This window comes from Octopus bimaculoides, chromosome Z (assembly GCF_046866305.1).
Source record: "Octopus bimaculoides isolate indiv1 chromosome Z, ASM4686630v1, whole genome shotgun sequence".
In the NCBI taxonomy this organism is placed as follows: domain Eukaryota; kingdom Metazoa; phylum Mollusca; class Cephalopoda; order Octopoda; family Octopodidae; genus Octopus; species Octopus bimaculoides.
In genome coordinates, this window is record NC_142944.1 from 13,817,672 (window position 1) to 13,831,463 (window position 13,792).

A 13,792-nucleotide genomic window follows, 5' to 3' on the forward strand; every position below is an offset into this window, starting at 1 on the left:
ACAACCTCCACTCAACATAACATAGGCACAGATAAGCTCAATAAGCTATGTGGCTTGCAGAGATAAAAACAATTGTGAATTCTCAAATATATGTAAAACTAAAAAATGTAATCTACCAATGTGATGTACTTGCAAATAATTACAAGAAGACTTATATTGGACCAACTAAAAATGAAATGATACTTAGATATAACTTGCATCGTTCTCGTTTCAGAAACAGAAGTAAAGTGAACTCTACCAGACTTAGTAGTTACATTTGGCAACTATGAAAGACAATAGTATTAACTATAGTTTAGAATGGCATATCTGAGTCAAAACTTCTTCATATAACATTAACAATAATCATTGTAATCTTTGTGTAAATGAGAAATTCTTCATCTTAATGGCAAAATCACATCTACTTAATAAACAAGATGAGAAAAATATTTCTTGTTAGCATAAAGACAAATTCTTATTTACAAAATATCGCTAAACCCTACTTATCCTTTAAATATTGCAAATCCCTATTTTACAGGTTGTTAGCAGACCTGCTTAACCTCTTATTACCTCCCCTTAACAATCCGACTAACTACTTAACTTCACTCCACATTATAAACGAAATACCAAACTATATACTTATTAGTACACTAGGGCACTATTTCCTATAGTTTAATTTCAATTGATAGCTAGATTACCGACTCATATTACTCTCTTTACTTACTTGTTTGAGTCATTTGACTGCAGCCATGCTGGAGCACCGCCTTTAGTCGAAGAAATCAACCCCAGGACTTATTCTTTGTTAGCCTAGTACTTATTCTATCGTTCTCTTTTTGCCGAACCGCTAAGTTACGGGGACGTAAACACACCAGCAATGTTGATGGGTTGACAAACACAAACACACAAACATACATATATACGATGGACTTCTTTCAGTTTCCGTCTACCAAATCTACTCACAAGGTTTTGGTCGGCCCGAGGCTATAGTAGAAGACACTTGCCCAAGATGCCACGCAGTGGGACTGAACCCGGAACCATGTGGTTGGTAAGCAAGCTATTTACCACACAGCCACTCCTGCGCCTATACACTATAATTTTCCTATTAACCTTAATGTTTTTCTATGTACTCTTCAACCCATTCTATTATTCCTTTACTTAGCCCATTGTCCACACTGTATTGTACAAACTTTAAATAACATCCTTATTTATATTACGGCTTCTATTGTAATTACAAGTTAGCGTTACTTATGTCCAATGACAACATAGGATATCTCCACTAGGTATAACACCTTCGGCTGACACTGCCGGTCAACTAGCCACTGTCCCCATTACCACCATTAGCACCGAATATAGGAATCTACAGATACGTGGAAATATGAAAGTCACTAAATGTAAGACTATGGATTTAACAAACTCTCTTCTCTTTTATCCTTCTACTGACACGTGGAAATACGTAAGTCACTAAAATGTAAGACTGTTGCTTTAATGAACTCTTTTTTCCTTCTATTTGCTTTCTTTTTACATATACTCGTTCTGAAGATGTTTGTCAATTGTAACGAGGTAAATGCAAATTTACCTCATTTTGATAAATAGAAACAGCTGTAAACATACTCCTAATTTAATTAAACAATGACTTTAAAACACCAATGATCCACTTCTCATTGTTAATTATTGCTCCATTTCTTATTGTCTATATATATATATTAAACCACAGTTTTACCTTCAAATTCAAATTACCTACTACCATATACCTTATAATGAGGACCATACATATTGAGGTAATACACCAGGAGTGCCTATGGATACATCTATCCCTTAGATGGTTGTACAACCTCTAACTTATATATAAATATATACACACATATATATATATAAATATGTATATATACATATAAATATATACACATATTAGGGAGAATTCACAAAAAAAAAACAAAAGACAAAAACAGGTGGTGTAGACAACAAACAGATGTATTACTTTAATGCTCGGGAAGTGAAAAAATCTTTAATGTTTCGAGCCTATGCTCTTCCACAGAGAGGAACACAGAAAGAAACAAGGAGAGAAAAAAAATGTGTGTAGTGATTAGCAATCTGTCATGGCGATAGATGATATACATATTATATGTATATCATCATCGTTTAACGTCCGTTTTGCGTGCTGGCATGGGTTGGACAGTTTGACTGAGGTCTGGAGGGCCAGTGGCTGCACCAGGCTCTAATCCAATCGGGCAATATTTCTACAGCTGGATGCCCTTCTTAACGCCAACCACTCCAAGAGTGTAGTGGGTGCTTTTTACATGCCGCCAACGCAGGAGCCAGTTGGGGCACTGGCATCAGCCACATTTGAATGGTGCTTCTTATGAGCCACAGGCACGGGAGCCAGTCAGGCGGTCAGGCACCGATCATGTTTGGGTAGTGATTTTTACGTACAACCAGCATGGAAGCCAGTCAGGGGTTACTGACCACAACTACAATTTTGATTTTACTTGACTCAACAGGTCTTCTCAAGCATATCATATCACCCAAAGCATCAAGGGTACTCTTAAATGGGCTGGACATGCAACACTAGCATCGGTCATGGCTGCGATTACACTTTAGTTGCCGTCGGTCTCCTGTCATTGCTTTTGTGAGGCCCAGTGTTCGATGGTCATGCTTCACCACTTCATCCCATGTCTTCCTGGGTCTACCTCTTCCACAGGTTCCTTCCAGTTAGGGTGTGGCACTTCCTCACACAGCTGTCTTATCCATACGTAACACATAACCATACCAGCGCAGTCGTCTTTCTTGCACACCATACTTGATGCTTCTTATGTCCAACTTTTCTGTCAGGGTACTCACACTCTGTCGTGTACGCACACTGACATTACACATCCAGTGGATCATACCAGCTTCATTTCTTTCAAGCCTACGTATGTCCTGAGCAGTCATGGGCCATGTTTCAATGCCATGTAGCATGGCAGTTCACACTCATACATCATACAGTCTACCTTTCATTCTGAGCGAGAGGCCCTTAGCTGCCAGCAGAGGTAGGAGCTCTCTGAACTTTGCCCAAGCTATTCTTATTCTAGCCGCTACACTCTCAGAGTAACCAACCCTACCACAGACTTGGTCGTCTAGGTAGCGGAAGCTATCAGCTACTTCTAGTTTTTCCCCCTGGCATGTGATGGAATCTGTTTTCTGTACATTATCAGTGTTTATTGCCCCTGTGCATCTGCCACACACAAAAACTATCTTCCTGGTTTACCTTCCTTTGATATTGCTGCACCTTTCGTGTGCGCATAGCTTACACCAAGTACATTGTATGGAGTTTCTACCCACGCCTTTTTACAGATTGAGCAGGGCCATCTACCTGAAGGGGTTCGTGATTTGTCAGCCTTCCTACTTACTGAGGCTTTGATTTTTGCTAAGTTAACCCGAAGGTCCTTTGATTCTAGACCTTGCTTCCACACCCTAAACTTTGTCTCAAATTCTGGCAGTGACTTGGCTATTAGAGCAAGGTCATCAGCATAGAGAAGCTCCCAGGAGCAGCCTGTCTTGAATTCCTCGGTTATTGCCTGGAGGACTAAAATGAATAAGAGGGGGTTGAAGACTGATCCTTGATGAACTGGCTAGATATTTCTCCTGCAGTTGCATCAGTGGTGCTTCTGCCTGGCTCAAAACCAAACTGCATCTCATCTAGGCTGACTTTCTCCCTAATTAGTTAGGATATGACCATCTCTGTAACTTTCATCACCTGATCCAATAATCTGATACCTCTGTAGTTATTTCTATCTAATGCATCACCTTTACCTTTGTAGCAGTTGACTCTGGTGCTGCTACACCAGTCATTGGGTATGACTCCTTCATGTATCACCTGGTTAACAATATGGGTGACAAACCCATAACCTACACTGCTTGATATTTTAAGCATCTCAGTGGTGATTCCTGATGGGCTTGGTGCTTGCCCTGTCTTCATATCCTTAATTGCTTTATCCACCAGGGTACTGTCGATTTGGGTAGCTGGTCCCTCAATTGGGTCAACCTTTGGTAGGCTCTCCTCCTCCCATTCATTCTCCACATTTAGCAGTCTTTCATAATGCCATCTTCAAGCCTCTTTCTTTGCAAAATCATTAAACACAAAGGCACCATCATTTATGCAGACACATTTCTCTCCTGTGACATCACAATTTTCTCTCACACACTGTCTTGCATTCCAAAATACTTCAGTACTTTGGTCCTCACATCACTGAACATTGGCAAACTTCTTTTCTGCTAATCCCTTGGCTATATATACCAGTCTCTTAGCTTCCCTTTTGGCTATCTGATACAGTCCCCTGCTGCCCACACGCTTCGAGGCCTGTTTCTTTGCTCCAATGGCCCTGTCTACAGTACAGTTCTGCCACCTTGTTACCCAAAGTCTGGAAGGGACTTTGCACCAGCCACAGATTTGGTCTGTAGTGCTCAGCAAACTGTCTCAGGAATTCCCAGCTGCCTTCTATGTCACAGGACTGTAGCTCCTCCTCCCTCTCATCAAATTTCTCAGTAAGGATATCCCTAAATCTCTGACCATGTGAAGGGTTCTTAAGCTTCCAAGTCCTTCTTTTCCAGATTGGTCTGCTTTTTGGAATCCTTCTGGCCTCGAGTCTAAAGTCACTAATAACGAGTCTATACTGGGGTGGGGGAACATTCTTCACCAAGGTGGGTCTTTGTATTTAAGAGCAACCATGCATCCCGCTGTCTGGTGAGAATGAAATCAATCTGGCTAGCAGAGTCACCTCATTTATAAGTTATCAGGTAGCTGGCTGGCTTCCTGAAGTTGGTGTTACAGATCAATAGGTTATTTGCATTGCAGAACTCCAGGAGCCTAGTTCCTTCTTCATTTCTGGTACCAACTCCATGTATATATACATACAAATATATATATATATACATATGTATATACATATAAATATATACACATAAATATATTCATATACATATATATATACATATATATATATATATATATATATATATATATATATATATATATATATATATATATATATACATATACACATACATATGTATATATATGCATATAAATATATACACATACATGTGTATATATATATATAGATATATATATATATGGTGACACGTAAAAGCACCCACTACACTCTCTGAGTGGTTGGCGTTAGGAAGGGCATCCAGCTGTAGAAACTCTGCCAAATCAGATTGGAGCCTGGTGTAGCCATCTGGTTTCACCAGTCCTCAGTCAAATCGTCCAACCCATGCTAGCATGGAAAGCGGACGTTAAACGATGATGATGATGATATATATATATATATATACACACACATATACACAAGCACAAATATATAAAGATACATACATATATATATATATAACCACACACACACATTCAGACATGTTAGACTACATTAATAAAAAAAGAAAAGAACAAAAAAGAAAAAGAAAATCGAAAACTTGAACATGCTTGGAGAAAAACTTACGTTTAGTAGACAAATTGTGTTGCTGGGCATTGTTGCTAACTGGAACCGATGCCTTAGTAATGACCCTAGTTTCTGTTTGTGGCACAGTCAAATTTCTAAGGAAGTACACTTTCCTTAGCATCGTATCACATCCATTAGTTCTGTTCTTAATATTTTTTGTTAAAGACCTTTGATTAACTTGATCTGAATTGTCTAAAACTTGTACATTTGTCTTTTTAATCATTGATCTTGTTACTCGATTGTTATGGCATTGTTGCAGGTCTAAAGCAACAGAGTCCAGAGGAGGTGTTTCAGAGTTGACATTCGTGCTACTTAGAGACATGTTAGACACGACAAAATCTGTTTCATGTAACTGAGAGAGTATCTCATCAATATCAGTATCAGATAAATCCATATCTTCTGAAACGGAAGATGCGTTTTCTGAACAAATTACCTTCTGAGTTTTAGAAGGAGTTCTCTTTTTGCTTAAGCACGTTTTCTGGCAGCTCGATTGATCAGAATCTTTGGGATCATTTTGAACCCTAGGACTTTCAACTGTTGCATTACTACTTTGAATTGCAGAAGAATTTTCTGTTGAATTAACAATGGAATTGTCGACTAAAGCAGTTTCCACAAGAGATTCATTTAACAGTTCCTCTTCACTCCAAGCAATTTCTTCATCAGCATTTTCACAGTCTTTTGTTGAAAGCAAATGAGTTTGTGATTCTCTAACGATGTCATCTGAAGATGTCTTTTTAATGTCATCAGAGTGGCAAGAATCTTTCTCAGAACTGGGACAATGTTCGGAACTGTGTGAACTGCAAACTTCGAAACACAAAGGATCGCTAGTCGGGCTTGTAGAATTTCTAGATTAAAAAGAATAAAGTCTAATATTTAAAAAGTACTGAGACATTTCTTACATAAAACATAGGATATACATTAGAAACAAAACATGAAACTTGATAGTAGAACTTGGGATTTTACCATTTCCTTCTTGGATAAAATACCAAAACTACCAAAAACAAGCAATATATGTAAGGATGAAGCATGTAACTTGGTCTAAGAACCAAAGAAATCTTCAAGTAGTTAAACGTGATTCCATACACTGACCAAAGATTTGATACTCATGATGGTGATGATGACGATGATGACAGTGGTGGTGGTGATGACAGATTTTCTGCCAGTCCCAATGATAAGCATTGTTCAATCAACTGAACTACTGTCTTGTACATGTATATTACTTTAACAAGTCTCTCAAGTCCATGAAAATTGATTCCAAAATTACTTGGTGAGCAACCACACAGATGACTTGCTTAGAGCAATCAAATGCTTGTACTGAACATTACCTCGTGCCCTCCACCAGATCAACATTGCCCTGTACAGGTACACAAGTGTGTCACACATCAGATGCCAAAGTCATCACAAAGCAACATGAAATGAAGTGCTTTGCTCAAGAACACAGTGCATCGCCCAGTTCAGGACTAGAACCCACGATTTCCCTATCCTAAGTGCAACACTTTGACCACTAGACCATGTGTCCTTAATATAAAATCAGTGATATTTGAAAGGGTTGGTCTTTTGAATTACAAATACAGTTCGAAGCTAATCAACAGGCTTCCACACAGTTTCTGTTCACCCAACTTTACTTACAAGAGATTGGGGTTAGCTGGATACTGTGATAAAACACACTTGCTCAAACAGCAATGCAGTGAGATTGAACTTAGATCCTTATGACTGCATAACCACCAAGCCAGGCTTGCAACGACAACTCTAAATACCAAACATTCTAATTCTACTTCTGTGAAAACTAAGTCTCTCATCACCAGAGCATCATCCTAACATTTCAATACATTTTATCAAGTGCAGGTGAGATGTCACGAGACGCACACACACACACACACAATAATATAACAGCATCATTGTTTAATGTCCGCTCCAATCTGATTTGGCAAAGTTTCTACAGCTGGATGCCCTTCCTAGTGCCAACCACTCAGAGAGTAGTGGGTGCTTTTTATGTGCCACCGGCACAGGAGCCAGTCAGGTGGCACTGGCATCAGCCATGCTCGAATGGTACTTTTTATGTGCCGGCAGCACTGGCATTGGCCAAGAATTTCTCCTGCAGCTGCCTTACCAGAAATATAGCATCAGTGGTGCTTCTCCCTGGCAAAAAATCAAACTGCATCTCATCTAGACTAACTCATAGTTAGACTATGACCCTCTCTGTAACTTTCATCACCTGATCCAACAATTTGACACCTCTGTAATTATTTCTATCTAAGGCATCACCTTTACCTTTGTAGCAGTTCACTATGGTGCTGCTACACCAGTCACTGGTTATGACTCCTTCATATATCACCTAGTTATATATATATATATGTGTGCCCGCGGCATGTGTAAGGACTTTCGAGCGAGATCGTTGCCAGTGCCCCTAGACTGGCTCTTGTGCGGGTGGCACATAAAATACACCATTTTGAGCGTGGCCGTTGCCAGTACCGCTTGACTGGCCTTCGTGCCGGTGGCACGTAAAAGCACCCACTACAATCTCTGAGAGGTTGGCATTTAGGAAGGGCATCCAGCTGTAGAAACTCTGTCAAATGCTGTGCATGAGAAGACACAGCAAGCCAAGTGAGACCTAAATCTAAGGCCTCAGCCAGTTCATTTAGGCGTACCTTCCTTCATTAGACACTAAACTCCACTTGCGAAGACCTGTTGAGGCAAGTGAAATCGAAATCGAGTTAAATTAGACACTAAACTCCACTTGCGAAGACCTGTTGAGGCAAGTGAAATCGAAATCGAGTTAATTTCGACGACTGGCACCCATGCCAACATCGTCTTCTTCATTGGACACGAAACTCAGCTTGCGAAGACTTATTGTGGCAAGTGAAAGCGAAATTGTGATGGCACCTGTGCCCAGCATCGCCTTTCTGGCACTTTTGCCCGCGGCATGTGTAAGGAATTTCGAGCGAGGTCGTTGCCAGTGCCCCTAGACTGGCTCTTGTGTGGGTGGCACATAAAATACACCATTTTGAGCGTGGCTGTTGCCAGTACCGCTTGACTGGCCTTCATGCAGGTGGCACATAAAAGCACCCTCTACAATCTGAGTGGTTGGCGTTAGGAAGGGCATCCAGCTGTAGAAACTCTGCCAAATCAGATTGGAGCCTGGTGCAGCCACCTGGTTTCTCCAGTCCTCAGTCAAATCGTCCAACCTATGCTAGCATGGAAAGCGGACGTTAAACGATGACGATGACGATGATGATGATGATATATATATGTATATATGTATATATATATGTATATATATATATATATATATATATATATATATATATATATATATATATACACACATTAAAGCTGCAAAATTATCACGAAACTTATTTAGAGTTTCACATTCCCGTTTGTTGGACAGTTGTGATTAAAACTGAATCAAAATTTGGATGGTGCATGTAATATAGTGTGATGTAATTCAAATATATGAATAAACATTTAAATTTGATTGAGTGGCTGATTTTCAAAACAATGGTGTAATATTCGTTACCAATTGAGTGTTTGGGGGAGTTATATAGATATATATTCTGTTACACATACAGTGTGTATGTGTGATGTTGACCCTTCTCGCATCAAATTGTCCATTAATTTTGAGCCTTAAAAGAAGTGTGAAATAAGAGATCCTTTACATGAAAACAGGTGAGAGTTAGTGTCAAGAAGAGCACTCAGTTGAAAACAAAACACCTAAATAATATTAGCAATATATATATATTGTTAAAGGCATGAAACGGTATTAGTATTTCAGTCGATAACTGATGAAGAATCAGGGTCCTTCTGTTTCTGTACTAAGTGTACATTTTCTAAAAATGCCAACATTAGTTAATATTTTGACCAGGAAACCCTAGGCAACTGTATATCACGACTTATGGATTTATCTCTAAAATTAGGAAATGGAGTAGATAAAATCCAGGCTATATGTTTCATAGCTAGCAGAACCTTTGAAGTAGTAATTGCATATATATATATATATACACCATTTGAGCATGGCCGTTGCCAGTGCCTGACTGGCCCTCGTGCCAGTGGCACGTAAAAGCACCCACTACACTCTTGGAGTGGTTGGCGTTAGGAAGGGCATCCAGCTATAGAAACTTTGCCAAATCAGACCACCCAACTCATGCCAGCATGGAAAGCAGACGTTAAACGAGGATGATGATGATGTATGCACATATATATATATATATATATATGTCTGTATCGATACAGGGTGATTCAAAAGTCACCGTACATAGGAAAAATTTATTTTTTTATAAGAAACAGTTAAATAAAAAAAAAACTTTATAAAAAAATAAAATATTCTTATGTATGGCGATTTTTGAATCACCCTGTGTATGTATATGTATATATATGTATATATATATATATATATATATATATATATCAGGAGCTGGTGTGTGGTAAATGGCTTGCTTACCAGCCAAATGGTTCCAGGTTCAGTCCCACTGTGTGGCACATTGGGCAAGTGCCTTCTACTATAGCCTCAGGCCAACCAAAGTCTTGTGAGAGGATTCAGTGTATGGAAACTGAAAGAACTGTGAAAGAAGCCTGTTGTGTATATGTTTGTGTGTCTGTGTTTGTCCCCCCCAATATCGCTTGACAACCAATTCTGGTGTGTTGACCTCCCCGTAACCTAGTAGTTTGGCAAAAGAAACCGATAGAATAAGTACTAGGTTTACAAAGAATAAGTCCGGTGCTCCAGCATGGCCGCAGTCAAATGACTAAAACAAAATATATATATGTATATATGAGGCATTAGTGAGGGATTATCAATCCAAGCAAAATACTTTATAATCTCTGTCAGTACATCAGGCTAATGACATCATTCAGATTAGTGCTCCTGTGGGAGGGTCCAAAGTTACAGTTCATCACCATTCTATACTGTAAATCCATAGCTGTACTTCAGTTATACTAGCTTTTACACAGAGTGGTACACAAGACAAGGTATAAATGATGGTCATTACATTTGTTTTATTGCAGTAAATTTGACTTACATCTGTTTCTATACTCACATTTATACCTTGTCTTGAGAGAGAGAGAGAGAGAGAGAGAGAGAGAGAGAGAGAGAGAGAGAAAGAGAGAGAGAGAGAGAGAGAAAGAGAGAGAGAGAGAGAGAGAGAGAGAGAGAAAGAGAAAGAGAGAGAGAAAGAGAAAGAGAGAGAATAAAAAGTTTTGAATGGCACAAACAATGGGCTATATACCTGTTGTAATTTAATCATCCATAGTCTGATAATATTCCGAAATATTATCAGACTATGGATGATTAAATTACAACAGGTATATAGCCCATTGTTTGTATTCTAGTGCATTGTTGTACCATTCAAAACTTTTTATTCTTTACAAACAATACACAATGCTTCAAGCGAACTACAATACACTCTCTCTCTCTTTATATATATATATATATATATATATATATATATATATATATATATATATATAAATAATTTTATACCTTAAAATTCGAATGGATATGGACGAATAAGGTAATATCTTTTAAACTATTCATATTTTTCATAAATATGGAGAGATAGTGCTGAAGAAGGTCGTACTTCACAAATTTAAATTAAGCTAATTTTCTAAAATTACTTTATTTAATTTGTATCTTTAACCCGAAATTATAGTCCAGTATTAACTCACAGTAGTTTTTAAAAAATTATTTTGTTCGTCTTGCCCGTTTACAGCTCTTTCTGTATCAGGGTGAATTGTAGATGTTTCATTGAAGCATCTATTTTTTCAACATGTAAAGAAGTAATAATTTCTATCTTCCTCTCTCCCTCTCTTTATATAAATATATCATCATCATCATTTAACGTCCGCTTTCCATGCTAGCATGGGTTGGACGATTTGACTGAGGACTGGTGAAACCAGTTGGCTACACCAGGCTCCAATCTGATTTGGCAGAGTTTCTACAGCTGGATGCCCTTCCTAACGCCAACCACTCAGAGAGTGTAGTGGTTGCTTTTACGTGCCACCCGCACGAAGGCCAGTCAGGCGGCACCGGCAACGGCCACGCTCAAAATGGTGTATTTTACATGCCACCTGCACAGGAGCCAGTCCAGCGGTACTCTGGCAACAATCTTGCTCGAATGTCTTTTCACGTGCCAGGAAGGTGATGCTGGTAATATATATAAGAGAGAGAGAGAGAGAGAGAGAGTAAGAGAAAGAAAGGGAATAAGAGAGAGAGTAAGAGAGAGAAAGGGAGTAAGAGAGAGAGGGGGAGAAAGAAGAGACACACACACATAAAAAAAAAAATACCTTCGCGAAGATGTTCCACAGCTGGCAATATATTCTGAAACAAAAATGAAAATGAGAAAAATGTTTAGTTTTAAAGAGATTTTGGTAAATATACATTTTAATACAACAATTAATTGAAACTGTAGTTGTGTAAGATGGTTTTAAACTAATATGGCAATTACAGTTTAGTGTAAAATGTGTTGGGAGGGAACTGAAATAGGAGAGAATGTTGGGCTGAATGTTGGAAGATGTGAAAACATTTTGTTACCTGAGCCAAAGGTCCTTGACCTTCGTGGTACTACAGACCAGCTTCATGCAAGACTATTTTTCATAACTTGTGTTTTGGGAGGGTCATTATGCCAATAACACACTCTGATTCAGTATCACTTCTTTATTAGTTAGTTGATTAAAACTGATAATTTGTTTAATGCACTGGTTAAACAATCAATCAGTTGTTTGCTTGCCAAAGTCCTTTCATCACTGTTTACCACCTTTCCAGAACAGACTGTGTGGGAAAAGAGAGGAAAGTCACCAAAAAAGTTGCAAACAGTGACAAAAGGTCTTTGACTGACAAACAACTGACTGACTGTTTAACCAACACATTTAACAAACAATCAGTTAGTTACTTGGTTAGAAATTTAACCAACTGACTAACAATACTGAAATGATATTGAACCAGTGTGTGTGTGTGTGCTATTATTCTGTAGCAATCTTCCTAAGATGAGATTTGTTTCAACACATGAATTCACAGTTTGACAGGAGCTGGAAAAGCCAGAGAGCTACACAAGACTCCAGTTCTGTTTAAGCAAAGCTTCTTATGACACCAACTACTTTACAGAGTGTACTGGGTGCTTTATACATGGCACCATCATGGGCACTTTATGTGTGGAACCAACAACGGGCGCTTTATTCATGGAACTAGCATATTTTATATAAAAAGCAAAAACTAGTAAAAGACAGAGAGCTTCTTACAATGTGAAAAATAACAAACAAATTCAATAACTTTATATATTTCAGGTGCAAAGGTGCTTCATCAGAAGTAAACAAAGAATTATTGGTCTATTCAGATACTGCCAAAGCAGACATAGGTGATTGGTATATTTCGGTGGGTGTTTTAAATTATACTTTGAAATTTGCACCGATAGCTTTGATGTGTTCCTTCTATAATTTCCCTTATCCTTCAATTTTGCTTGCAAATGGCACTTCTTAATACAGTCCATATATTGTGAAATATGCTTAAAAACATACTTTATAAGAAAATTTAACTTCATATATATATATATATTCCTTTACTTGTTTGTCATTTCACTGGAGTCATGCTGGAGCACCACCCTTTAGTCGAAGAAATTGACACTTGGATTTCTTCTATATAAGCCGGGTACTTATTCTATCATTCTCTTCTGCTGAACCACAAAGTTACAGGGAGGCAAACTCACCAACACTGGTTGTCAAGCGATGGTGATGGTAGAGAAAAAAGAGAGACACAAAGACACACACACACATATATATATATACATACACACTCACGCACACACATGCAACAGGCTTCTTTCAGTTTCTGTCTGCCAAATCCACTCACAAGGCCTTGGTCAGCCCAAGGCTATAGTAAACACTTGCCCAAGGCGCCATACAATGGGACTGAACTCAGAACCATATGGTTGGGAAGCAAACTTCTTGCCACACAGTATACATATAAAATTACCAGCATTTAATGTTCTTTTATCATGCTGGAATGGGTTGGACATGTATAAAACAGAAAACTAATTCTGTTGAGATTCTTGACAAAGAAAATATTTATCCTTCCTGTTAAAAAATAGCACTGAAAGAGTTTGTTCTTGGTGTAGTAATTGTAGCAGCAGTCAAAGTGTGGTTTGCCGCTTGCCATGCTACTAACTTTATTGTCAGCATGGGTCAGCTGTTACCTGCCATCTATGTTGGCCGACTCTTATAGTATTTGTCAATGCGCTCTGTCAAGAAGTTAAGGGGTGCTGGATTTGAAGTGCTGGATAGGCTCATAGGAAAGGCACAAAAAGATGGAATTGCTGTTGGACCCAGTTCTAGGTGAGGTGGTGATTGGTCAGAAT

At 38.5% G+C, this 13,792-nt stretch overlaps 1 protein-coding gene across 1 annotated transcript in view; it reads right to left on the minus strand.

The window, feature by feature from the left end:
- LOC106874047 (uncharacterized) overlaps positions 1-12,215 on the minus strand; it is a 50,875-nt gene extending 38,660 nt beyond the window's left edge. Inside the window, exons 1-3 of the mRNA XM_089365504.1 lie at positions 11,977-12,215; positions 11,730-11,763; positions 5,451-6,295 (exon numbers count right to left, since the gene is read on the minus strand). Of these exons, the coding sequence (XP_089221630.1) occupies positions 5,451-5,844 (394 nt within the window). The 5' untranslated portion in view covers positions 5,845-6,295; positions 11,730-11,763; positions 11,977-12,215. The remainder of the gene's footprint in view (positions 1-5,450; positions 6,296-11,729; positions 11,764-11,976) is intronic.
- Between the last annotated feature and the right edge of the window lie 1,577 nt (positions 12,216-13,792).